The sequence below is a fragment of the Ooceraea biroi genome, chromosome 12 (assembly GCF_003672135.1).
Source record: "Ooceraea biroi isolate clonal line C1 chromosome 12, Obir_v5.4, whole genome shotgun sequence".
NCBI lineage: Eukaryota > Metazoa > Arthropoda > Insecta > Hymenoptera > Formicidae > Ooceraea > Ooceraea biroi.
In genome coordinates this window covers 6854690-6878722 of record NC_039517.1, presented here as the reverse complement: position 1 = coordinate 6878722, position 24033 = coordinate 6854690, and the positions used below count along the sequence as shown (strand labels likewise).

At 40.9% G+C, this 24033-nt stretch overlaps 6 protein-coding genes across 10 annotated transcripts; 3 read left to right on the top strand and 3 right to left on the bottom strand.

The window, feature by feature from the left end:
* The first annotated feature begins 612 nt into the window (after nt 1-612).
* On the top strand, nt 613-2239 carry LOC105284174 (40S ribosomal protein S3). The gene is made up of 4 exons (XM_011347499.2): nt 613-741; nt 1275-1597; nt 1674-1861; nt 2017-2239. The coding sequence occupies exons 1-4, from the start codon at nt 709-711 to the stop codon at nt 2199-2201; spliced, it is 729 nt and encodes a 242-aa protein (XP_011345801.1). The 5' UTR covers nt 613-708; the 3' UTR covers nt 2202-2239.
* Nucleotides 2240-2310: 71 nt separating this feature from the next.
* Nucleotides 2311-5194, bottom strand: LOC105284173 (Krueppel homolog 2). 2 transcript variants are annotated; one of them, XM_011347498.3, is made up of 6 exons: nt 5037-5194; nt 4306-4470; nt 4040-4221; nt 3869-3936; nt 3579-3712; nt 3236-3449 (listed from the first exon to the last, which is right to left on the bottom strand). In XM_011347498.3, the coding sequence occupies exons 2-6, from the start codon at nt 4461-4463 to the stop codon at nt 3236-3238; spliced, it is 756 nt and encodes a 251-aa protein (XP_011345800.1). In that variant the 5' UTR covers nt 4464-4470; nt 5037-5194. The 2 variants fall into 2 exon arrangements, with proteins under 2 accessions (XP_026829932.1, XP_011345800.1); XM_026974131.1 differs by lacking the exon at nt 5037-5194 and having other exon boundaries at nt 2311-3449; nt 4306-4463.
* A 1558-nt stretch (nt 5195-6752) lies between these two features.
* Nucleotides 6753-14084, top strand: LOC105284172 (retinol dehydrogenase 12). The gene is made up of 7 exons (XM_011347497.3): nt 6753-7153; nt 10291-11012; nt 11713-11820; nt 11900-12073; nt 12155-12371; nt 12495-12690; nt 12770-14084. The coding sequence occupies exons 2-7, from the start codon at nt 10847-10849 to the stop codon at nt 12962-12964; spliced, it is 1056 nt and encodes a 351-aa protein (XP_011345799.1). The 5' UTR covers nt 6753-7153; nt 10291-10846; the 3' UTR covers nt 12965-14084.
* Nucleotides 13594-17381, bottom strand: LOC105284171 (ras-related protein Rab-30). 2 transcript variants are annotated; one of them, XM_011347494.3, is made up of 5 exons: nt 16819-17381; nt 16092-16175; nt 15827-16010; nt 15591-15742; nt 13594-15519 (listed from the first exon to the last, which is right to left on the bottom strand). In XM_011347494.3, the coding sequence occupies exons 1-5, from the start codon at nt 16903-16905 to the stop codon at nt 15409-15411; spliced, it is 618 nt and encodes a 205-aa protein (XP_011345796.1). In that variant the 5' UTR covers nt 16906-17381; the 3' UTR covers nt 13594-15408. The 2 variants fall into 2 exon arrangements, with proteins under 2 accessions (XP_011345796.1, XP_011345797.1); XM_011347495.3 differs by lacking the exon at nt 16819-17381 and adding an exon at nt 16529-16638.
* A 690-nt stretch (nt 17382-18071) lies between these two features.
* On the top strand, nt 18072-19471 carry LOC105284168 (vacuolar-sorting protein SNF8). Of its 2 annotated transcripts, none has more exons than XM_011347490.3 (2): nt 18072-18548; nt 18664-19471. In XM_011347490.3, the coding sequence occupies exon 2, from the start codon at nt 18682-18684 to the stop codon at nt 19435-19437; it is 756 nt and encodes a 251-aa protein (XP_011345792.1). In that variant the 5' UTR covers nt 18072-18548; nt 18664-18681; the 3' UTR covers nt 19438-19471. The 2 variants fall into 2 exon arrangements, with proteins under 2 accessions (XP_011345792.1, XP_011345791.1); XM_011347489.3 differs by having other exon boundaries at nt 18075-18559.
* Nucleotides 19383-22478, bottom strand: LOC105284170 (paramyosin). 2 transcript variants are annotated; one of them, XM_011347492.3, is made up of 7 exons: nt 22090-22478; nt 21932-22004; nt 21320-21803; nt 20221-21241; nt 19967-20095; nt 19712-19873; nt 19383-19636 (listed from the first exon to the last, which is right to left on the bottom strand). In XM_011347492.3, the coding sequence occupies exons 1-7, from the start codon at nt 22122-22124 to the stop codon at nt 19609-19611; spliced, it is 1932 nt and encodes a 643-aa protein (XP_011345794.2). In that variant the 5' UTR covers nt 22125-22478; the 3' UTR covers nt 19383-19608. The 2 variants fall into 2 exon arrangements, with proteins under 2 accessions (XP_011345794.2, XP_011345795.2); XM_011347493.3 differs by having other exon boundaries at nt 19383-19873; nt 22079-22474.
* Nucleotides 22479-24033: the final 1555 nt, after the last annotated feature.

The window sequence follows — 24033 nt, the reverse complement described above, 5'->3', positions numbered from 1 at the left end:
TATTAATTAATCTCTTTTATTATATTAATTATAATATAAGATCTATTAAGAATTTAACTTGTTTTGTTAATTTATTATAGTATTTGACTCGATTTTAATACACGTGGCGTCATCCAGCAGTACTGAGGGGAACGAACAAGCACATTTCATACCGTAAGATAACTAGTTGGTTACCATTTTACAGATATGGACACAATTTTTAGTTTCCAAACACGCCGCTACGAGTCTCCACTGTTTTGATCGAAATCTGAGCTAGTAGTACGACTCAATATCAAGTTAGACTCCAGTATTATTTTATCGTAATGTAATTCAATAATGTATAATAAAAATCTTTTATATATTATGTAGCTGTATATTTTAAAAGCGGCTTATACAAATTCTTTATTTCTAATTAATAAGACTCAACAGCGGATCAAATGTATCATATTTGTATAAATTATGTATTGAAATTATATATAAATTATACAACTACGTATTAAAAATAAAATTATAGAATAAAACATTTTAAATGTTCTATATTATTTATATCTAGTTTATTGCCTTGTATTATTATTTATATTATCTATAAATGCACGAAATGCTTCAGCTTCTGCCTACTTGATGGCGTCTGAAACGAAATCCGGTTCGTACTGTACCGCCGCTACGTTACTTCCTCTTCAACACCAGTCGCTTGGTCCTTTCGTTTCTTTTAGCGGATCCGCGTAAAACATGGAGAATCGTTCGATATCCAAGAAGAGGAAGGTTTGTGATTTTTAATAGTTTATAATAAACAATATCTAAAAATATATACGTTATTGTGACGTTAAATACCTCTGTACTCATATTCCGTTAAAATTGAACAAATGTGCTAGCCGTGAATTGCGGATGACACGGATGCGTCCAGTGTCGCGTTTCCGCAGCGATCTCACGATTCCGCGTGTCTTTTTACGATATTATGTCAAAAGTGTAATATTTTGACGTAATATTCCATGAAATCTAATGTGTTGTAAACTCTTCTTTACAGTATTCTTACAGTCCTATGTTCAATCGTGGACGCGTGTAATTGTTTATTTAAGTAAGCTCACCTTTGAGGTTATGCTAACCTCTACCTTCTATGATCGAGACACGGTGAATGGTGATCTGCGTAATACAAAAAGTCTTATATGAATTTCGACATTAAAAAAATTTTACTTAAAATAGTTTGTAAATAAAATTTGTTGTGAAAAAAAAGAATCGCGAGTTTTACAATTTAGTACGAGGAGAGCTTTGATATCTGTATCCTTGTTTGTTTTCAGTTCGTAGGAGACGGTGTCTTCAGGGCCGAGTTGAACGAGTTCCTGACTCGCGAGCTCGCCGAGGATGGCTACTCGGGTGTGGAAGTCCGCGTGACGCCAAACCGCACAGAAATCATTTTACTGGCCACACACACGCAGAGCGTACTCGGTGAGAAGGGACGCAGGATCAGGGAACTCACGTCTGTGGTGCAGAAGCGTTTCAACTTCAAGGAGCCACAGAATGTTGAGCTATACGCGGAGAAGGTCGCGACGCGTGGTCTGTGCGCGATTGCCCAAGCCGAGTCTCTTAGATACAAGCTGATCGGTGGTCTCGCTGTGCGAAGGTAGCTTAGTGTTTTTCTTTGTCGATCCTAATCTATTTATTTATAATTTCTGCTAAATACTCTTGCTTATAATCAGGGCGTGCTACGGTGTTCTGCGTTTTATCATGGAATCGGGCGCCAAAGGTTGCGAAGTGGTCGTCAGCGGTAAACTGCGTGGTCAGAGAGCGAAATCGATGAAGTTCGTCGACGGCCTGATGATCCATTCCGGTGAGCCGACCAACGAATACGTAAACACCGCCACCCGGCATGTACTCCTCCGACAAGGTACGATCATTAGCAAAATGATTCTTTCAGCGTAACGTTGTAACGATTTGTCTATGGAATGAACGTGGTGTTAATTACGAAAAGTTTACGTGTTTGATATTACAATTATTGATTAGCGATAGATTTACGTTACACTTGTATATTTGTACTTTCAGGTGTGTTGGGAATCAAAGTTAAAATCATGCTGCCGTGGGATCCTAACGGCAAGAGCGGACCGAAGAAACCGCTGCCCGATTACGTGTCGATCGTGGAACCGAAGGACGAGGTACCACCGATGCAACCGAACTCCGAGGTGAAACCGTCGAAGGACATACCTCAAGCTGCCCCACTCGCTGTGTAACGATCATTTGACTAAAACAATAAAAATTTAAAACAGGATCTGTCGTACTTTACTCGCAACGATCTCCGCATGCTCCGCAAAAAAAGACAATCCCAAAAAGATCTGTTAAACATTCTGATACTTTATTTTTAAAAAGACTTATTGACCACGGTTGGTTTTTTTTTTATTATTCGCTACACAACTTTATTCAAAAATCCTATTTCGAAGTACCTTTAGAAATCGCCAATGTTTTAATAACCGAATAAATTCTAAGTGAAGTTACACAAGTTAAATAAGAACAGACGATCTTCCACCAGAAAAAAAACAAAAACTAGATTATAACGTACATAATATGTAAGCATTAAATTAAGCTTATTTCGAAGAATTTGACCATTGTACAACACAGAGATGATAATTTTACAACTTATTTACTAAGTAATTATATGTATATATATATATATGTAGTAATACCGCAATACCGTGCAGAGTAAAATCAAGTTAAAAAAAATTAAGAAACCCGAACTGCCACATAAACCGCACCATGAACTCCGTTACCTAGTTGTTACAAATCTATTTGTTTTCAGAAAATTACTTTTAAAACTATTCACAGTTAATATCTATATGTGCATCATTATACTTTTTTACCTCAAGTCTTATTATTCAGAATAATACAAAATAATGAAATACCGAACGTGATAAACCCATTTATATAAAGATAAAATTCTTGAGTCGTAAGATTCACGTGACAACGGTGACAATTAGTATGAAATATCACTATGGTCTTACGTAACATTCAGTAGTAAACGAGCGTAATTACTGATGTAAGAAAACGTTCCTGCTTTGATTGCTTCCGCGGGGGATGTTTCGAAAATCATTGCATAATGTACATTCATTATGGATTTTGATGTCGGCACTGATCTCGCGTACCTAACGCTAATTCATGAAGGTGTCGCTGAGTGGACCCTAGAACCCTAGGAGATCTGGTCTTGAGACAACATGAGAAAGAGAGAGAGAGAGAGAGAGAAAGACAGAATTCGAATTTAATATCATGGATATTATTGGCGGACGGGTGCCATTTGTTGAGTGAGCGAGAGCAGAGCGTCGATCATCCTGCGTACGATGTCCGGCACCGCCGGCTTCTTCGACACCGAACTCAGTCCGTTGCGGAGCTCGTAGAACACGTTGCGCGTAAACGGGTTCCTCTGCGACGCGAGGCGCAGCTTCAGGAACTGGTAGTAGATGAGGGGAGTCAACAGACCGGCGCGTCCTCTGCGAGGGGGGGAAAAAGAGAGATCCAGTGAGACCGTGTGACGCTTTGATTGTCGGATGATAAAACGTAAAAAAAAAAAACGATAACATGACAATGCAGTAGTGTAGTAAATTATACGTGATACGTACGTGAACACGAGGAGGACGGTGAACGGCAGATTGATGATCTCCGACAAGGCGCACAGGCGAAGGATATTCCGCGACTGGAATTCCACCAGGGATATCAGAAGACGAGCGCCCCACCAACTGTTTTGCCCTAGGCACTGCGCAGGTAATGCATAACAGGTAATAAAGTTCATACTTTGAAGAATGACTATGAAGAGATCGTAATGATCATGCAAATACGAAGCGTGTAATTTCCTCGTGGCAGGTAGCGCACAGTGTAAGTTAATGAGGAACAACGACGCCTGTTTACTTACATCTAGCAACGTGAGAGAATAGCTCGCCATGTGCATCAGGGCAAAGAGAAACACTGGCGTGAGCACCACTATGTATCGGTTCAGGATTCTTCTTCGTATATGTATATTTTTATATTTACTACTTAACTTCGGAGATTGAGCTGCGCTAAAGCAAATGCGGAAAAAGGATACGCGTGACCGGCGCCACGTACAAAAATATCAGGGAATAGAGCAGATAATGGCACGAATCCTCCAACAGCAGCGTTTCTAGGAACTGCCTAGTGAGCTGAACACGGGGCACCCTCTGGTGAAGGCGTAGCGCGCTGGTCGCTGCATTGTTCATCAGTATCTTGTAGTATATATTGTAAGGGTTGCTGGAAAATGAGAAGAGGCGAGATGCAGTCGATGTTCTTTGCAAGAGATAAGTATCCTGCTTGCTACAAGGGGAGAAAATTTACCCGAATATGGGAATGATGTAACCGATGGTGAATACGAGGGTGACCACTCTCGTGAGCCACAGTCCGAACTTAATTTTATTTTCTATGATGTGTTGCTTCAAGGCAGGCCAGCCCTTCTCCACCTGTGGCGACGAGTCGCTGCTAGTGCTGTCTGCCATTCTGTAACTGAAAGGGACAGATATTGGAGTAAATATATGTACATCTGACACTGGCATAATGAAAGAAGCAACGAGATCGAACACTATGTCGCGCCAATAGAGGACGCTTTTTTGTAGTCCTTTTTTAAAGCGACATTTCCGCAGAATAAGATGTGTCCGTATAAATTTGCGTGATTCACGAACGGGCACCGCGAACGCGCGTCGCGCGAAGTCGGCTGCTTCGCGCGACGGAGGGGCCAACTGCGCCGATTACGACACCACGACACATTTCTAAAGTGAAAGCGACCGCTTTCCGCGGGAAACGTCGCTCGCACTTTTCCGCGGTGCGAACGCGCGTATCGGGGCGGCCGCGACCGCGCAGGGCCGACGGCGCGAAGCGGAGATTCGACTCGGACGAGCGCGAATGCCATCTTTTTGTTGCCTTAACCCGCGATCGTTGCGACGTAATGACGGAAAGGTTGCACAGGTAGCTCCGAAAATGACACCGTCACAACGCGAGCCGTCGAGTCCGATGCCAGGGCGAACGAGTCGAACGGTTAATCGCGCGTCAAGTCGCGCATTGGTCGCACTTACGCGTTGCCGAGTCCGTCCAACGATGCGCGGGGATACCTCGCAGCTGTTCTCACGCTAGTGACAGCGGGAAACAATTGGCGCGGGTCCACCTATTCGGGACATCTACGTGTCTAAACGGGACGAGGATCGGGAGCCTCGCGACATTGGCTGATTCTCATTTTTGCAGTTGCGGCCGCGAGCTACAGATGCCGCGCCCTCCGCGCTGCATCGTGGCGCCAGCTCAAGTCGATCGTACCCGGAAGATCGTAATTTGTAGCACCGCGGTCGGTAAGCTTGAGAACGACATGGTTCTCGATCGATGCGATGATTACGATGAAATAATTCTAGATTTAGGTACATGCACGCGTATGCAGATTTGGAATCAAAATGCTTTTTTTCTTCTTTTTATTGCAGAGAAGAAAGAAGATAGAAAGGGTTTTTGAAGCGTTTGTAGCGCCAGCTGGATTGCATCCTAAATCTAAAAGATTCCATCTATTTGCAATCCTTTTCTTATAATTTAGTCATTGAATTACACACACAGAATATTAATTATGTATATGTCAGTTTTCTGTCACGCCGAGCTTTCGCTCCGCTGCCTTTGAATTGGAAACTGCAGGTTAGGAACGGTAGGGGTTCGTGTTCGATCTCTCACGAGCAACCAGGGACTGAATGGCACTGACACTGAAAGAATTGAACATACTTCGCTTGCCTATATTCTATCGCGTTTGTATTGTTAGTTAATCGATTCGAGCGGCCATTTTAAAGAGAATCCTTAAAAAGAATAACTTTGCGACAACCATAATGTAGAATACGGAAGTATTCCGCATCATGCAAATTTCCCAGGCAGCACACATTGGTTTCAAAACCGTTTCATAAACGTTTTGCCGTAACGTTTCATAACCATTTTATTGAAACGTTTATTTAGGAGAAAAATGTCCAACGAAAAATCGTTAGGAGAAACGTTTCAGAAACCATCAGAAAAATATTTATCAATTCTATATATCAGTGCCTCAAAGATAGACAGAGTTAAGTCACATTTTTGTAAAAAACTAGATTTTTATATTTTATGAATTACTCTCTAAATTTCGTGTAGTGGAATCTCACTCTTTTGAAATATCACTTCAAGTAGTAGTGATCTCAAAAGTTTCAAAAGAAAAGAAGAAGAAAAGAGTATTGGATCGGTTTTCCGGATGGTTATTTATAAGGTGATAACACAAATGTTACTTGCGAGAACGTCACGTCTGGCCTGGCCATCTATCGGTCGCTTGGTGAATCAGAGGTAGGAATCACACACTTGTGTTGATTTTTGTCTCTTGTTCCATAATCGAGTACATTGAAACGTATGATGTAAAAATAATGAATACTCGCAAAGTAAGTAGAAATTACTATTTTTTCTATATTAATTATATAATTTCAAATCGATTTAATAAAACACATTTTTCGTTTCTGTGGAAAGGTGAAAAATACGTTTTTAAAATTGAGGTCTAAAAACGGTTTCTATTTAAACCGTTTCTTAAATGGTACTTTATGTTTCTTAGACATTAGATACGTCTAAGAAACATATATTAGGCTAACATGTGCTGCCTGGGTTGTCTCGAGTCACATCTCGAACACAATCAGATCTGAAATATCAGCTGAGGGCTCAATTGACTGTGCACTTGACCGAATAAATCGATCAACCGCATGTATATCTCATCTTTGGATGCCTCTGAAGGCTTTAGCGTGCTGAACTGAAGTGTCCAGTGCACATGCGCCGGTTGCATCAGCTGTTGTTCCAAATGTACATGCTACGGACTTAGCATCATCGTATCTTATCAGTACTCCTACCGAGCGCTGGACAAAGTTACATTTTATCGGCAGTTTGACTAAAAGTTCTTGTAAAATAGCGAAGTCGAGAAAGAAGCGTTCCGACACAACACATAGCAGTCGAGTGCACGTGCCGTTGCCGAAGAGGCATTTCTGCAGAGCGATTGCGACGTCACGATCACGATTATACGAGAGTTTGTAGAGAACTTTAACTCGCAAGAATTGATTAGATTATTTTTTATCGCTTTATGAATGTCGTTTGAAGTGGTCAATAACTTCGAGGAAGGAAAGGAATGACAAGGACAAGAGAGAGGGAAAGAGGAAGAGAACAGGTACCGCTGGGTCCTAAGCAGATATATATTTTACGTTTTATGGTTTTATTTTATGTACTTCTAACCAAGGACATCTCATTATTTTGCGCCTCGTCACTGAATGACTAATGAAGTTGATTTTTTAACATTTCCGTGAAGATGCGACCAAATGCAAATTTGCAACCAAATGATGCCTTATATAATTTGTATGTGTTACAAGGACGAAAGATCAAATGGAGACGCGAGATCTTTCAATATTCTTCATCGTGTGACGATGTCAAGATAGAATTTTTATGCGTAAATAATGATGACAACAATTAATATTCAACCATACTGGCCATATCTTTAATGAAAAATCCGTCACGACGTTTCGACCATGGGTTTCGGTCCTCTTCAGGTGACAATAAATCTATTTAATGTAACAACAGTTAACGCAACAATTAATTCATCGCAAGATAAATACAAACAAATCATATAACTGAATAAACTTACGTGTAAAACACAAACAATGATGTAGATAAAATAAAAATTAGCGCAAAGTCACAATTTATAAAGTAAAACTTTATGTTCAAAACAGCGTGCGCAAAACGTATAGCCGAAACATTCAAGGGCAGAACGTTCGATCTCGACTGATCAAGAGATCCTAAGTATGTTGTCATAAATCTCCGGCAAATCGTCTGTATCAGTTTGAAGGTTGATCGTTTCTTTACATTGTTTGATGAGAAACATCTCCGCGATTTGTTTTTCTGTTTTTGACTTCGAGATACCAGTTTTTTACCGCTATGTTGACGATACTTTTGCAATTCTTCCCTATGATAAAGTTCAAGATGTTTTGAATGTTTTTAATTCTTACCATGAGAGATTGAAATTTACTTTTGAATTAGAAATTAATAACAGGCTAAATTTTTTAGATGTTACTGTTATTAGGGACAGTCAACAGTTGGTGACGAATTGGTTCAGGAAACCGACTTGTTCAGGGAGGTATATAAATTTTTTTTCACACCATCCTTTGAAATATAAAATCAGCGTGATAACGGCTTTAGTTGATAGAGCCATTTTATTATCAGACTCGCGTTTCCACGATTCGAATATAAAAATAGTAAGGGATATTCTGGAAAACAATTGTTACCCTCTTTCTTTTATAAATAGACATGTGAGTAAAAGAATCAGAAATATTAAATATAGTGTAAGCGATAATATGGAGTTTCATAAGAAAGATGATAAAAAATTTTTTGTTTTACCCTATGTGAATGGTTTGAGCGAGAACATTGAGAGGAATTTAAATGGGTTGGGTTTTGATATTGTTTATAACGCTGTTTTGAACATAAAGTTTTACTTTATAAATTGTGACTTTGCGCTAATTTTTATTTTATCTGCATCATTGTTTGTGTATTTATTTTATATTTCTATCTACATCATTGCTTGTGTTTTACACGTAAGTTTATTCAGTTATATGATTTGTTTGTATTTATCTTGCGATGAATTAATTGTTGCGTTAACTGTTGTTACATTAAATAGATTTATTGTCACCTGAAGAGGACCGAAACCCATGGTCGAAACGTCGTGACGGATTTTTCATTAAAGATATGGCCAGTATGGTTGAATATTAATTGTTGTCATCATTATTTACGCATATTGATACCCACTGGTGAAGAGAAGAAACTTTTACAACACTGTCTTATAAAATTTTTACTTCTACTTTTTTCTGGACGAAATTTCTTTGCTGATTTGCATGCGACACGTGTCTCATTATTTGAAATTATATTGCTTGCATTTATTCATTTATTCGCGATTATTATTTGAGACAACATCTCACTGATGTTGTACAATACATCTTGCTGCTTTTATCAGATGATCTGTAATGCGATATAATATTAAATTAGGAATCTTTTTTCTTATGCGCTCTGATGTCTCTTCCTGTTTAATGTCATATGCAAATATTGAATTGTAGATTTACCAAGTACATAATTTTGAAATGTTCTTGAACACTGATATCGATATCGTAAATATGACTATTTTAAATTATTTCATATTTAAATTATTTCTGGCTCCTATTTATTTAAATGAGTTGTACATTTATTGATTTATAATATGCAATTTAATATAAATCATCGTTACTTTACATAAGCCTCAAACAAGAAATATTTAGTAATATTAATGCTATAAATGTTGCAATCGAAAGATAAAATGAACGACTTTCACAACATGAATTTACATGAATGTCGGAATTTTTGTATCGTAACAATTACAACATCGTGCGATTCTTTTCTCGAAGAATGAACCTATTAGAATCTAATAATTAGATGAGAGAAATACTGAATATTCTTTTGTTTCCTCGTTTTTTATTGAAATTATACTTCAATTAAAATTATCTAGAAATACGTAAGAACAAGAAATATAGGTAGATAAAGATAGGAATAATATAATATCGAAAGTCCGTTTTAGACTATGCAATATATTGCGCTAGATTTGACGCAATTTCTTGAGCAATTGTTTATTGTAAGAATTGCTTGCCGTTAAATTGTATTGTGTTTTATACTGTACATTTTATATGACAAGATTGGTGCACTTATGCAATGTGTACAAACGGAAAACATGGAGGAACGTATTAGTTATATAAGAATGGCGTGCTTATTACTAAAAACAAATAATACAGAGGCGAGGCGATTATCATAAACTTGCACTAATCAAACAAGTAACAAAAGTGTTCTTTTTCGAAATTCTTTTTGCACTAGTGCAGACAGCTAAAACAACAGATGTATATACTTTTTGTATTAGTGCAGACAATTCAGCTAGAAAGAACAGATCTCAAATGTATAAACCATGACGCATGCCAACAGGCAAAAAATTGCTCAGGAATAGAGCACGTTTTCAATATCTCGCGCAATTTGCGAAACACACGCAAATTGTTTGCAATTTGTGTATGATGTATTATATATTTCTTGCTTTAAAAATTGCGTCAAATTTTGCGCAATATATTGCATAGTCTAAAACGGGCTTAAGTCTTCATTTGCCTTTAATGATTCGATAACATATCGTCATTTTCGTACAGAATAAATAAAGATTATCGAATCAGTCGCATGTATATCGTTTTATATTAAAGTTTTCTTTTCTCGACACTCGTGATACCCCGATATAATCTCAGACTTTCATTGTAGATTTTCACTTGTCGATTAAGGACAATCGGTGCGCGTCGTTTCATCAACGGGAGCATTGGAGAGATTTTCCCCGCGGAAAATTATTGGAATCTCCATTCGTGATCCGTGATGGCTCAAGAATGCGTGACAGATCGACGGCGACCGACGGACCGCCTCCGCGACGTCGCAAGGAAACCGAAATCATGAATGAAAATCGGGGAGGACTCCCACCCGAAAGACCACGAAGTACCCCTGGGGGGATATATACATTCCCCCGTTAGTGAAGACGCCTTTCTCCGCATGACGGCACGTACATAAACCATCGCGCGTGTAACGGTTTGTGAATCGCGGCCAGAGAGTTTGGATGCCAAGACGAAGCGAACGTGCCTAACGGTGACATTGATTTTTTCCTTCCTTTCTTTTCACGGTAGTGCTCAGACAGTCGTTAACTTTGCACGAGCGAAGGCACGTTGTTCTCCCGACCGGTCCGTCCGAGCCGACTCAGCCCGACTTGGAGTTGCGACGAAAGTGTGCCGTTCTCGTTTGGTCCGTCCTCCTCCCGAGAACTTCGGAAAGCATGTTGCTAGAAGCGGCTGCCGTCTGCGCCTTCGTTGGGTTTGGCATCGCCGCGTATTCGATTCGGCGTACAGGGTTCACGGTGTTCCTCCATCAGGTCAAGTATAACTACATCGGATTCGTTTACTATTTCGATGATCTACGGAAAGCCAGGTACAACAGAATCGGTAAGCAGCGACGTAGATTTGTCTCGCATTTGAGATTCTACATTTTGAAGCTTGTTAGATAAGCAATTAACGAATTATTGACGATATGATCAGCAGTAAGAAATATCGTAGCAAGATATCGATCTCGTAAATTAAGGTGAATTAAAATTACATTCCTTTTGCAATTATTATTGACAAGTAGAATCAAAAAGGTGTGAAATACGAAATATGATTAGAATGTTCCTCAGAAATTTTGTGCAATATGATCATCTGATTGGCATATCGATTTTAAGTAACTTCATAATGACATGTGGTGATTCAAATTTGATGATTTAACTGCTCAGGTGTCAACAAAATTAATTGCACTTCTCCTATTTCAAGACGAAAAAATGCCAGCAAGCGCGTTATTCTTCTCTTATTTCATGTTTGCGCCACATGCAAAAATAAAATGTAATGTATGCGTGCGTTCCTTTAACATTGCTAGAACAGAAACATCTATATAATAACAGCCAATCGTTCGAAGGTCGTAAGAACTGGTCACGTCAACAGTAAACTTATTTGAACGCTTGCTCGGTATTCTAACACAGAGTCTTGCGACATGGCGGATTAAATAGGATATGATTGACTTATCCTTTTAATTTGCGCTAGAAAATTGCAAACGTTCTTGCAAACAAGTTCAAATCAGATTCTCATTCGCTAAATTCCTAATAATCTTTCTCAGAACTACCGTTGCTGTCGAAGAGAGTTGCCGTTGTAACCGGCGGCTCGAGGGGCATAGGCGCAGAGGTGGTGAAAAAGCTACTACGATGTGACATGGATGTTGTAGTTGGTGAATTATTTATCTGTCTGCCATCCGCGCAGTATTGTACGATATGATACGATACCGTAACACATCGCGATGCGATTAGCTTGCAGGAGACCTGCCGCGGGCGAGAAGCTTGTTCGCGAGATTCGGAAATCCGGCACCACTATAGGACGCGCGAAGGTCCGCGAACTCAACCTCTCGTCCGTCAAATCGATAAAGGCGTTCGCGGACTGGGTGCAAAGGGAATATGGCAGAGTTCACATGCTGATCAACAACGGTATGTTCAAGAAGAGACAATTAATAATCTCGTTCTCGTTCGACGCGCGCGCGTACAACGTATCGTCTTCTCCCATTTCAGCCGCTGTGATGTTTCCCCCTACTTACACCGAGACGGAAGACGGCTTCGAGGAGCAATGGGGTGTGAATTACTTGTCGCACTTCTTGTTGACGGCTCTTCTTCTGCCGTGCTTACAAAACGCCGGGCAAACCGGCGGTTACAGCAGGATCGTCAACGTATCGTCGTGCGCGCTAGATATCGCCACCATAGACTTCGACTACATCCGTAACAGCTCCAGGTATGCAAAATGATCCTGGCACGTGTTAGTCTGTCCTCTTCTTCTATCTTCACGTAACGTGCTGCACGTGCAATTACGATTCCCCTCGATAACAATGCGATGATCATTTTCTTCTTCTTCTAGGCGCCCGTTTAACACGTACGCATCGTACGGACAGAGCAAATTGGCGCAGATCATGTTCACGCTAAAGCTGGACAAACTTTTGAGGGACAAGTCGCTGAAGGTGCAAGCATATTGCGTACACCCGGGCATAGTGCGCACTGATCTGTTCAAGGAGACGCTTTTGGGGCGACACAAATGGCTTATGATTAGATGGAAGGTAATAATGGTGCCATATAGGTTCGTTGAATCCTCCCGAGCTGTCACTTAATTTACGCATAATCGCGCGTTCATTACAGACAGCTGAGGAAGGAGCTACGCCGATAGTGTACACTGCGGTGAATAAGGAAGTCGAATATAAGGGTGGTTTGTATATCAGTAACTGCAAGGAGCTTCCCATTCCTCCGCACGCGCTAGTAGAGAAGACGCAAAAGGAATTGTTCGACTTGTCCTTAGAGCAATTACAGTTGCGCGATTTCTTCCAGTTTTTATAAAATGGAAACATTTTTTCTAAAAATAATAATATTTACCATTTTATAAAAATTAGAAGAAATCGCGCAGCTGTAATTAGTGTAAAAATTTTTTACACTAATCGGCAGATGAGTATTAAGGTATCACGTTTTTTAAGTGTTTTATAAAATAAATAGTAAAAATATTAATTTAAACTTTATGTGGTACTTTTATTAAATTATGTATTTTGGTAAATTTATATATCTAAAAAACGGAGCAAAATTATAATTAAATTTATGTAGAACTGAGAAATTATTTATACAACAAATCGAAGAAAACATCTTTCTCCTTTTGTTTAAAATAATATAACGGTACACATGTTTCGTCAGATTAATTCCAATCGCGAAGAGAAACGTATTATTTTCGATTACAAGCGTCATCGAAAGCGCAACTTCGAAAATGCAAGATAAACAGGAATAGAACAATTACTATTTATACTTTGATTTGATTTATACTGAGCGAGTCGACCAAGTCGATCATTTGTAAGTTGTATCGCCGTATACAATATGAGGAATATTCATGACAAAATGCATCGGCATTTCGTATGTATCCCCCAGAATCGCATTTTTTCTCTTGTCACGCTGGTCAGAAGGCGAAAGATAAAACGTTTGTAATATTGTTGTTATTTTTGCTCGAGAAATGCATTTTACATGAGAGATAACTTACATCTAGGATCTACACGTAATTTTCCACGAGAGATGGTCGCACAATAACTCGATGCAATGTGCTCCGCGTTTCCGTACAAAGAAAATTGATATGTCTCGACCAATATGGTTTTTTATTACAAGTTACGATTCATATTGTGACTCGTATGTATCATTAGTCGCTTACATCGATAGTAATAAAATGTAACGCAAGTCTTTGGAGCAATTTCCGAACAATTTGTATAAATCTGACCTCATCTCGGTACGCGCGTGTAAAAAAGCTCTGTGAAAATTATGAATGTGGATGCACGCAAGATGTGTGTGGTACGTTCACTTTTTATGCAATCTGAATGAATCCATACTGTTAAGCATTTTGCGGAAACATTGTGGAATTTAATATAGAATATAGATGTGAGTGTTCAGATGGGTATTAACAAACGAATAAAATTTCTATAAGAACATAATAATTTCTTATTTCTTATCTACCTTATTTCGCGCGATAAATAAAATGAACGTTCATGAAATCATCCAACTGATATAAAACAACACAGATCTACGCAACAATCACATGCTAAACGTGAGCCGTAAACCATCTGAAAAAATTTCAGCCGCAAATAAACGATAAACGATGCACATATCGTTAACGTTCACATACACGTAATCGCTATGTATAAAATCTATCTAAAAGAAATGTGAAGACTAGAGCGACGTGCCGGAATACTAGTACAGTACTAGTACACATAAATGATCTTAACTCTATAGTAATATAAATAAGAAACAATTTTTCCTCGCAACATTACGCGAAGATATAAATAGAATAACCAGTGATCAACCGTATGCCTGTACATTAAATGTAAAGCAAGTGTAACAAAACTCAGATCGTACAAATTCTCGTCGAGATTCTACGACGATAGATATTTTTGCAACGTATCTTTAATTTCCTATAGATTATCGTGTTACAAATAATCTACCAAATGAAAGATCCTCGTTGATTACCGTATGGTTGTAGAGCTAGAATGCCACCTACACTTTATTTAACGTTAACATGCCGTTATGAGCGTACGGTGAGCTGCCTCCTCGTCAAAATAGCGTGTGACAAACGCGTAAAATATATTGCACATTAGAAATAACTCTATACACCGTAGGCTTGCGACGTGTCGTAAAAATCTTATTGTTACTAATAAGATCTTGGACAGGTTACCAAAATCCGTTGCGATAATAACTATTTGTACTTCCGAAGTGAACTGAAATAACTATCGCGCAGCTGCGTAATTAAATGCACTTCCGTGCACGCAAGTGTGGAAATAATAAATAGCTGAACAATTTAACATCGTGCAGTGTCAAGTTGAGTAATAGCCGACGATAATGGAGCGTAAGTCCCGCTTGCGATGGTTGTGTGTGTCTATAAAAATTTGACGCTGTATAAACTAGTGCTCGATAATACGCGGAGACATATTCTCCCGCGTTCGCGCGCGCCTCGCCGCCTCGCGTTTTAAATATATTAAATATATCTTGCAACATAGCATAAAAGCACAACGTAGCATATAATATGATAACGCTAAACAATAACACCGTATCAAAGATGCACATACACGTATTAGGTACCTCCCGAATTATCAAATGTTGATACGCTCGATACTCGATTCATAAGAAAAGACGTGTAATGTCGTCCCGTGTGTAAAAGTCGCGTAATATGCGCGCGCGCGTGTGTATGTGTGTATAAAACCGAAAAAAATAGAGTTTATACTGAAATACTTGGTGTTACATACATTAGAAAAGTCAGCTTAAGAGAGTCGGCTGCAACCGCAATTACTACTATCACCAATCGATGTCGTTTTACCGTTTATCGACGTTGTATTCGTTTCGTATCGAGGTAATTCCTTGCTGCGTGCTTGCTGGAACACACATCACCAGTGAAAGATCCTTCCAAATGACGTAATCTTAAGTAACGTGTGAAATAGCTTACCTCCATGAGTTCGGCTGCTATCTCCATAAATAATCTCTCGACGTTTTCCGCTTCCTTGGCGGACGTCTCTAGAAAGTACATGCCGTGCCTCTGCGCAAAGTCCTCCCCCACGTGCGTCGGTATCTCCCGATCCTCTCGATCGATTTTATTTCCTGATGTGCACACGGAGATATGTAATGTGTTAACGTGTTACGAATATTTAATAAAGAGAATTTGCTTTGTTAAATTACGCTCACCTACTAATATCCTAAGAACTTTGTTACTCGCATACTCCTCGATCTCTCGCAACCAATCCGGCAGACAATCGAACGTAGGTTGACAAGAAATATCGTAAACTAATATCAACGCGTGCGCGGATCTGTAGTAACTCTGAGTAATCGAACGAAATCTTTCCTGACCCGCAGTATCCCAGATTTGCAACTAGAAAGGAGATTAATAAAACATAAATTAGCTGCATATTTGATGCGCTGCATCGTATCAAACTTGCAGAAACACACATACCTTGACTTTTTCATTTTCTACTTCGACAGTCTTGATCATAAAATCAACTCCAATCGTCGCGCCTTGTCCAGGTGGAAATAAACCCTGCAAAGTTTAGATACGTTTATTTATATTTGTACACGCTCCACATTGTCTCCATCAAGCACATCTATTTAAAGGTTTCTAATAATAATTGTGTAATTTGTTGAGTATCTCTTATACATCCTCGTTCCAGTAAACAGAAATTGGAGTAATGATGCTTCCTATTATAGGAAATGACAAGAGCCTGATCATACTTTCTATTATAAGAGATGACAACTTCTTAGAATCACAGAGTATAAGTCTCGCTCGTGAAACAATGTTTAAAACCTTTTGACAGATACAACGCCACAACGTACTAGCTAACGACACACCACTAACTAACTAACACACCAAATATCGTAGGAACCAAGAGCTACCATATAAGGAACAGCAAACACAAGGCCATTCGAAATTCGACGTGCACGTAGATGACATCATCCGTGCATAATGCATAAACAATGAACTTTCCACCCTTCGGGGAGCGCAACGCGCGCGCCCACTCGCGCGTGAGCTAGCTCGTGCAGGAGTTCGTGAAAGCACCCGCGTCCGTCACGCAACGTCGAGAGCCGCGTCGTGGCGTCGTGAAACTCCGAACTCGCCTCCGCGACCGAGACGAGACACACGGGGGGAAAAGGGACACACACAGGGAGCCCGCTCAGGGACGCACCTGAGTGAATCGTCGCACCAGGCAGGTCTTGCCCACGCCGGCGTTTCCCACGAGCACGACCTTGAAGAGAAACTTGTAGTCCTCCATGGTTCACGGCCGAGTGTCCGGAGTGCACCAGGTAGCAGCTGCGGGTACCGCGACGTGCGCGCTCGCGAGTCGCCTCCTCCTCTTTCTCAGCCGCGACGGGGACGGCGACGCATCGGACGACGTAGCGGGGCGGTGATCCCGCCGCGGGCTTTCCGCAGCCGTTCACCTTGGAGACGTAAGGAACGTACGCGGCGGGCCGCGCGCGCGAATATGCCGCAACGGACGCTCGGTGCGTCGACGTCGCACGCGCTCTCTTCGGCTTCTCGCGGCTGCGAGGAACTGGAGGAGCGGAAAGGAAGAGTGAGTCTGTGCGAGAGAGAAAGAGAGAGGGAGAGAGGAGGCCGAGAGAAAACGGCGAGACGTCGACTACCTCGACATCCTCGTCGCTCACCGCCACTGTTGCACGCGATCACTGGTGAGGTTGCCCCGTTTCCCTCGGACAGGAATGCACGCGCGGCGCGAAAGTTCAGTCTAGTTCTGTCTTTATAGTTCCTTCGCGCCGTTTATAGTTAATATTTTATGATATTATGTAAACTGAAACAAGTAGAGTTAAAACTCACGCTTTAAATTCGCAAAAATAAATTTCACGTTGAAATTAATGTATCTCTTTTAATTTAGCGTAAGGAAACTATTAAGGGGAAGCTGGAGTTGCTAGTGAACTATTTTTTCACTATAGCGATGGTAATTGCAGTTTCGAAAATTCTCTTTATTGCTTGTGCAGAATAAAAAATCCTTTTCCACGAATGAAGTGTAGATAGAAAGAAAGCCCGCTCTACAGGACTTTATATTCAAAATGGAAAAAAGTTAGAAAAGACAAATGCAAGTTTTTAACTTTTTTCCATTTTGAATATAAAGTCCTGTAGAGCGGGCTTTCTTTTTATCTATACTTCATTTGTGGAAAAGGATTTTTTATTCTGCACAAGCAATAAAGAGAATTTTCGAAACTGCAATTACCATCGCTATAGTGAAAAAATAGTTCACTAGCAACTCCAGCATCCCCTTAACTAAATGATTTATGAACGTAGACACTAGTGACAAGAGAGCAAGACCGCACTTCTAGTAAGAATATGGACACCGTTCATCGAGTTTTGAATTCATTATTGTATTTAGCGATAAATTACAATAATATTTTAGTTAGTATATTTTTTAACGATGCAACTACAAATAAAATTATTGTTAATATCATTGTAAATAATAAATAATATAGATAATATGGCAAATAATTTTAAAACTTTTGCATAGACTAGTACGTTATATAGAAGTATGTGATTGGATTTGAGCCTTTGTAAGGAAATGTTCCAAAGACAAAGTTTGAATAAACAATGATACGAATTAAATGATAATTTTACTGGCAGTAAAATCATCAGTCTATTTTAATTCTAAAATGGGTGCAGTTATCACTGCGATCAGCTGGTAAGCGTCTCACAAGGGAAATCCTGACATGGCTGCTCTCGGGTTTGCTCTGTGAGAGCCAAATAATACATCCGAGATAAATTTCTGCCGGGAAATTACTTTGTAACAGAATAAATTTCCCTCAGAAATGTCTCGCGAGCCAGACATTTCCGCAAGATTTCACATTCTGACATAATTCCGACGAACTTGGACACGATCTTGAGACATGTCAAAAGTGTAACCTCAAACAGGTTAGAAATAGGTTAGTTTTGAGTTTCCGGACTACTAAGGAACATTAACGGCACTTGCAAAAGACGCGTCGAAAGTAATAGCTCGCACGACAAATCCCTGATTTGAATCCGACAGTCGGCGAACATCAGCGAGATGAGGCGGAAGGCGGGCGTGGGTGCGATACAGAAGCAGAAGCTGGAGCAAGAGAAGTACCGAGACAAGGGCACGGAGATTCAGGAGAATCAGTTCGAGCAGATGACGAAGCACATGGAGACGTTCCGCGTGAACCTGGAGGAGTTCGCGTCCAAGCACAAAAGCGAGATCAAGAAGAACGCGCGTTTCCGTCGCCAGTTCACCGAGATGTGCGCCTCGATTGGGGTGGATCCGCTGGCGTCTGGCAAGGGTTTCTGGTCGGTGCTGGGCCTCGGCGATTTCTACTACGAGCTCGCCGTGCAGATCGTCGAGGTGTGCATGGCGACCAATTACAAGAACGGCGGCCTGATATCGCTGGACGAGCTGCGAACGCGCCTCGTCCAGGCACGGGGACGTAGGCGGGAGCACCAGGAAATCACCAACGAGGATCTGCTGGCCGCTGCCAAGAAGCTCAGGATATTCGGCAACGGCTTCTCCGTGGTGCCTATCGGCCGGGGGAAGCACCTGGTGCAGTCGGTGCCCGGTGAGCTCAGCATGGATCACACCGCGGTGCTGCGGCAGGCCAGTCTGTCCGCGAACGCTCACGTCTCCAAGTCGATCCTGTGTAAGGAACTGAGATGGGAGGAGGACAGAGCGCAGAAGGCTCTCGACCACATGATGAAGGAGGGTCTCGCTTGGCTGGACAAACAAGGCGAGGGGGAGGTGCTGTACTGGTTCCCGAGTTTATTCACAGCTTGCATCGTTTCCAAAGAGTGAATCCTGCAGCAACATTCTTGTCACCGCCGCGTAGGTAGGATATGCTTCAAGGAAAGAATCGACGTTGCTTCTTAAGATCCACATGTTGAGTACGACGAGTAAAACTGTCCGTTCCGTAATCTGCGCATCCGAGATCAGTCGCGACGGTTCTACGTCCAGTGCAGGACGCTGTCAGCTGATCTCAGGTCTTTGTACATAACTGCAATGAGAGATAAGTGGAGAGAGTACAAGATCGTTCTTTATCACTCAATTATCGAGATTTTCGAGTACAAACCTGTGAACCGTGTCTGTTTTGTATCGCGCAAACTGCTGTCTAGAAGTTAAAAGCGCTTTCTGCAGATCATCCTTCTCCTTCTTCAATGAATTGATCTTTCTATGTAGTTCCTTAGATTTTACTTTAAAACGTGCCGTCAAAGATATCGCTTCGTCTCGAAACCTGAAGAAAAATTCGTCGGATTCGTCAGTCTCAAGTTTCGGATAAAGTCCAGTTTGTAAATTTGCGAATTGTGAAATCGAATAACTTTCTTACTTTTTACTCAAGTTCTGATGAATTGTAACATGTTGCGTCATCTCTTTCATCTTGTTGTCGAATTGCTCTTGTTGCTTGCTTAGCTGCTCCGCTAACAGAAGCTGCCAGTTGTGATCCGCATTCTCGAACCTGGAGAACATCGACTCTTAGGCACGTCCAAAGCGAATTATTTATTTCATGTACAGATAATAAATATTATGTAGATATTATACTATTGCACACGCATTAAAATGTTGAGGAATAAAATTATTTACCGTATGTCCAAAGTGTGTTTCTTTATCGTATCCGCATGATGTTGCAGAGGAATTTGAACTGGATTGACATCAGCACTTGATTTGGTCTCCGTTATTGCACTCGCTCTCTGCAGATTAGTTTCCAATTCACGGATTTTACTTTCCAGCGCGTGCCGCTCACAGTCTCTCTTACGTATCTCGCGATCGAACGCCGACTGCAGTGACTTCAGTTCCGTCACGAGAGATTCCTTGTCGCCGGTGGCTCTCGTCAATTGGTTCTCTACGTTCACGTAGCGCTCGATCGCATCCTTCGCTCTCTCGTCGGCTAGTCTTATGCGGTCGCGCGCCAAGTCCGTCGAACCCTGCTGCTGAATCTGCTTCAGCCTCTCGCTCGACGCCGCCAGCTGCCGCTCCAGGCGAACGATCTTCTCCCGCAACTGCTGCATCTCCGAGTCACGCTGCTTCCTGTACGCCTCGTCGGTGGCCTCCAGCTTGGAATCCGCGTGTTTCAGCGCCTGCTCGTAGTTGACGATCCTCGCGGCCGATTTCTCCAGCAGGTCCTCCGAATCTCGTCGCACCCTCTCGAGCTCCTCCTCCGCCAGTCTGCTCTCCCGTTGCGATCGATCGAGCAGCGTCACCTTCTCGCGCAGCTCCGACTTCAACTCCTTCATCTCCAGCAGGTACTTCTTCACGCTGTGCTCGTGAGCGTCCTTCAATCTTGCGATCTCGTTCTGCATCTTCGTGGCGTGTTCCTCGACGATGGAGGCCAATCGAGCCTCCAGCCTGGTCCTCTCCTCGGCGATTTGCGCTTCCCTCTGCAGCACCGTGTCCCTCTCCCTCACCGCGGACTCTATCAGGTCCAGGGCTTCGGCCATTTTGCACTTTGTCTCTTCGTTCTTCGCTGCGATGTTGCTGGCGACTTTCCTGCTCTCGCTCAGTCTCTTCTCCAGGTCGGACTTCAGGTGATTTGTCCTTTGTACCTCCGCCTTCGCGGTGTACAATTCCTCCGTTAACGAGTGTATTGCCTGCTGACTGTCCCTATCTTTTGAATAAGATAATTAACGTACACTCTATTCTTGGTGTTTTAAATTTTTTAAAATTACTTATGCGAATAACTGACCTTTCTGTTGAACGTTCCGCTGGAGTTCCTCGAATCTCTCTGCGGCTTCCCGCTTTTCTCTCTGCAAAGTTTCCATCGTTTCCTTGCTCGTCATCCACAAGGACTGCTGCTTCGCGAAATGTTCTTTAGCCTGGTGCAGCTTGCTCTCCAAAGCCTTTATAGCCTCTGAATATGATTGTCGAACGTCGTTCAGTTGGTCCTCGTAAAACTTTACGTTTCTGTCGTCCATCGGACGAGCTCTCAACTCCTGCTCCAAGGCATCTACGGCTTTCATCGATACTTGCCACAGTTGAACCGCGGAATCCTTTTCCATCTGTAGGACCGCGATGCGCTCCTTCAGATTCGTGACCACCTTGTCGTGCATGTCGACATTACCACACTCTTCCAAGTGGATGCGCGAAATGTAATCGCGCATGCCATCGCTGCTATTCTTGCTCTCGATTTGCAGCGTCTGCAGCTCAGAGCGAATGCCATTTTGCTCTGTCTGCAAAAAATATATATGCATATTAATTTAATGGAATATCAGGATTTAAAATAAAATATAGTAATAATTTATAATAATTCGAAATTTGGAGTAACATTGGATGGAGATTCTTGTAAGAAACAACTCACTTTGCAAATTTCCAACTCTCGCTTAAGATCATCAGCAATATCGTTGTACTCTTGAAGAATGATATGATGCTCGCTAAGCGTATAAAAGGAATGATTATTATCTCTCGTTTTCAGCGACAAGGAGAAATAATGTTGACACTTCCTAACCTCATACTCACCCGCGCTTCGGTGCGTCGTGCTCCGAATCAAACATTTCGTCGTACGGAATTATTCACGGAGGGCGAGTCGAGTTACGAACAAATTTGTTATAACATACCTAGTTTGCGATTCAATTTAGTCAATATTAAACAGTCTACTCGCGTTAGTTAGTCTGTTTCGATTGACATCGATGTCACGCATCGCAGACTGACGTATGCGCTTCGATTAACGTTTAGCCATTAAACATGTACAAGGAAATGTACTGACGTACATCAGAAAAAACGTAAAAGGTTTCCGAGACTTCGCAGTTTCGTTCACAAACGGTACATCGGAAATTTTCATTCATGAATTTATGATTAAAGTGACAACAATCATACGCGCCTCAAACGCCATTGAAAACCGGCCAGTTGCATCCGGTCGGTGCTGATAAGACCAATAGCCATACGGAAGATGACGTAACCTAAAAAGTCACTGTCCGCTGGCGCCCTCGGGAAATAATGCGGCGCGAATGCAACTATTCGAACTGCTTCCAAAAATGAAAAATCGAATCCACTTGGAGCATGATTTGGATTTTGAGGCTGACTTGGATTTTTAGCGAGAAATTATGTAATTAAAGAGAATTAATTGAAAATATTCATAATACCAAGTTCTAAGTAATGATGGATGAGGTATTTGAAATTTACCACGATTTTTTTATTTATTTACTATTACGGATTTCTTTGAACGATTAAGAATATAATCAGACAGATGTTCCTCGAAGAATATATTTTACGACTTAAAATCTAAAGAAAGCAGTGATGAGATTAATATAGTTTTTTTCTTTTTTTCTTCGCGGTCGCCAAGTACGTAGTGTTGTGCGTAGTTGGTGCTACCCTCTCCGCAACCAGTGCTTCAGTATGAACTGTATTTGAAATTTACCACGATTTTTTTATTTATTTATTATTACGGATTTCTTTGAACAATTAAGAATATAATCAGACAGATGTTCCTCGAAGAATATATTTTACGACTTAAAATCTAAAGAAAGCAGTGATGAGATTAATATAGTTTTTTTCTTTTTTTCTTCGCGGTCGCCAAGTACGTAGTGTTGTGCGTAGTTGGTGCTACCCTCTCCGCAACCAGTGCTTCAGTATGAACTGTATTTGAAATTTACCACGATTTTTTTATTTATTTACTATTACGGATTTCTTTGAACAATTAAGAATATAATCAGACAGATGTTCCTCGAAGAATATATTTTACGACTTAAAATCTAAAGAAAGCAGTGATGAGATTAATATAGTTTTTTTCTTTTTTTCTTCGCGGTCGCCAAGTACGTAGTGTTGTGCGTAGTTGGTGCTACCCTCTCCGCAACCAGTGCTTCAGTATGAACTGTATTTGAAATTTACCACGATTTTTTTATTTATTTACTATTACGGATTTCTTTGAACAATTAAGAATATAATCAGACAGATGTTCCTCGAAGAATATATTTTACGACTTAAAATCTAAAGAAAGCAGTGATGAGATTAATATAGTTTTTTTCTTTTTTTCTTCGCGGTCGCCAAGTACGTAGTGTTGTGCGTAGTTGGTGCTACCCTCTCCGCAACCAGTGCTTCAGTATGAACTGTATTTGAAATTTACCACGATTTTTTTATTTATTTACTATTACGGATTTCTTTGAACAATTAAGAATATAATCAGACAGATGTTCCTCGAAGAATATATTTTACGACTTAAAATCTAAAGAAAGCAGTGATGAGATTAATATAGTTTTTTTCTTTTTTTCTTCGCGGTCGCCAAGTACGTAGTGTTGTGCGTAGTTGGTGCTACCCTCTCCGCAACCAGTGCTTCAGTATGAACTGTATTTGAAATTTACCACGATTTTTTTATTTATTTACTATTACGGATTTCTTTGAACAATTAAGAATATAATCAGACAGATGTTCCTCGAAGAATATATTTTACGACTTAAAATCTAAAGA

Bases quoted from the DNA above. Each gene is read 5' to 3' on its own strand.
- LOC105284173 (XM_011347498.3), bottom strand. From the start codon at position 4,463: ATGGCAGACAGCACTAGCAGCGACTCGTCGCCACAGGTGGAGAAGGGC. The intron at 4,222-4,305 runs GTAAATTTTCTC...CTCATTTTCCAG, and splicing joins TACATCATTCCCATATTCGG to CAACCCTTACAATATATACT. The intron at 3,713-3,868 runs GTAAGTAAACAG...TTACCTGCGCAG, and splicing joins ATTCTCTCACGTTGCTAGAT to TGCCTAGGGCAAAACAGTTG.
- LOC105284171 (XM_011347494.3), bottom strand. From the start codon at position 16,905: ATGGAGGACTACAAGTTTCTCTTCAAGGTCGTGCTCGTGGGAAACGCC. The intron at 16,176-16,818 runs GTGCGTCCCTGA...TAAACTTTGCAG, and splicing joins TGGTGCGACGATTCACTCAG to GGTTTATTTCCACCTGGACA. The intron at 15,743-15,826 runs GTGAGCGTAATT...TGTGCACATCAG, and splicing joins AGTTCTTAGGATATTAGTAG to GAAATAAAATCGATCGAGAG.
- LOC105284174 (XM_011347499.2), top strand. From the start codon at position 709: ATGGAGAATCGTTCGATATCCAAGAAGAGGAAG. The intron at 742-1,274 runs GTTTGTGATTTT...GTTTGTTTTCAG, and splicing joins CGATATCCAAGAAGAGGAAG to TTCGTAGGAGACGGTGTCTT. The intron at 1,598-1,673 runs GTAGCTTAGTGT...GCTTATAATCAG, and splicing joins GGTGGTCTCGCTGTGCGAAG to GGCGTGCTACGGTGTTCTGC.
- LOC105284170 (XM_011347492.3), bottom strand. From the start codon at position 22,124: ATGTTTGATTCGGAGCACGACGCACCGAAGCGCGG. The intron at 20,096-20,220 runs GTAAATAATTTT...GATGTTCTCCAG, and splicing joins AAACACACTTTGGACATACG to GTTCGAGAATGCGGATCACA. The intron at 19,874-19,966 runs GTAAGAAAGTTA...ATTTTTCTTCAG, and splicing joins CATCAGAACTTGAGTAAAAA to GTTTCGAGACGAAGCGATAT.
- LOC105284168 (XM_011347490.3), top strand. From the start codon at position 18,682: ATGAGGCGGAAGGCGGGCGTGGGTGCGATACAGAAGCAGAAGCTGGAG.
- LOC105284172 (XM_011347497.3), top strand. From the start codon at position 10,847: ATGTTGCTAGAAGCGGCTGCCGTCTGCGCCTTCGTTGGGTTTGGCATC. The intron at 11,013-11,712 runs GTAAGCAGCGAC...AATCTTTCTCAG, and splicing joins AGCCAGGTACAACAGAATCG to AACTACCGTTGCTGTCGAAG. The intron at 11,821-11,899 runs GTGAATTATTTA...CGATGCGATTAG, and splicing joins TGACATGGATGTTGTAGTTG to CTTGCAGGAGACCTGCCGCG.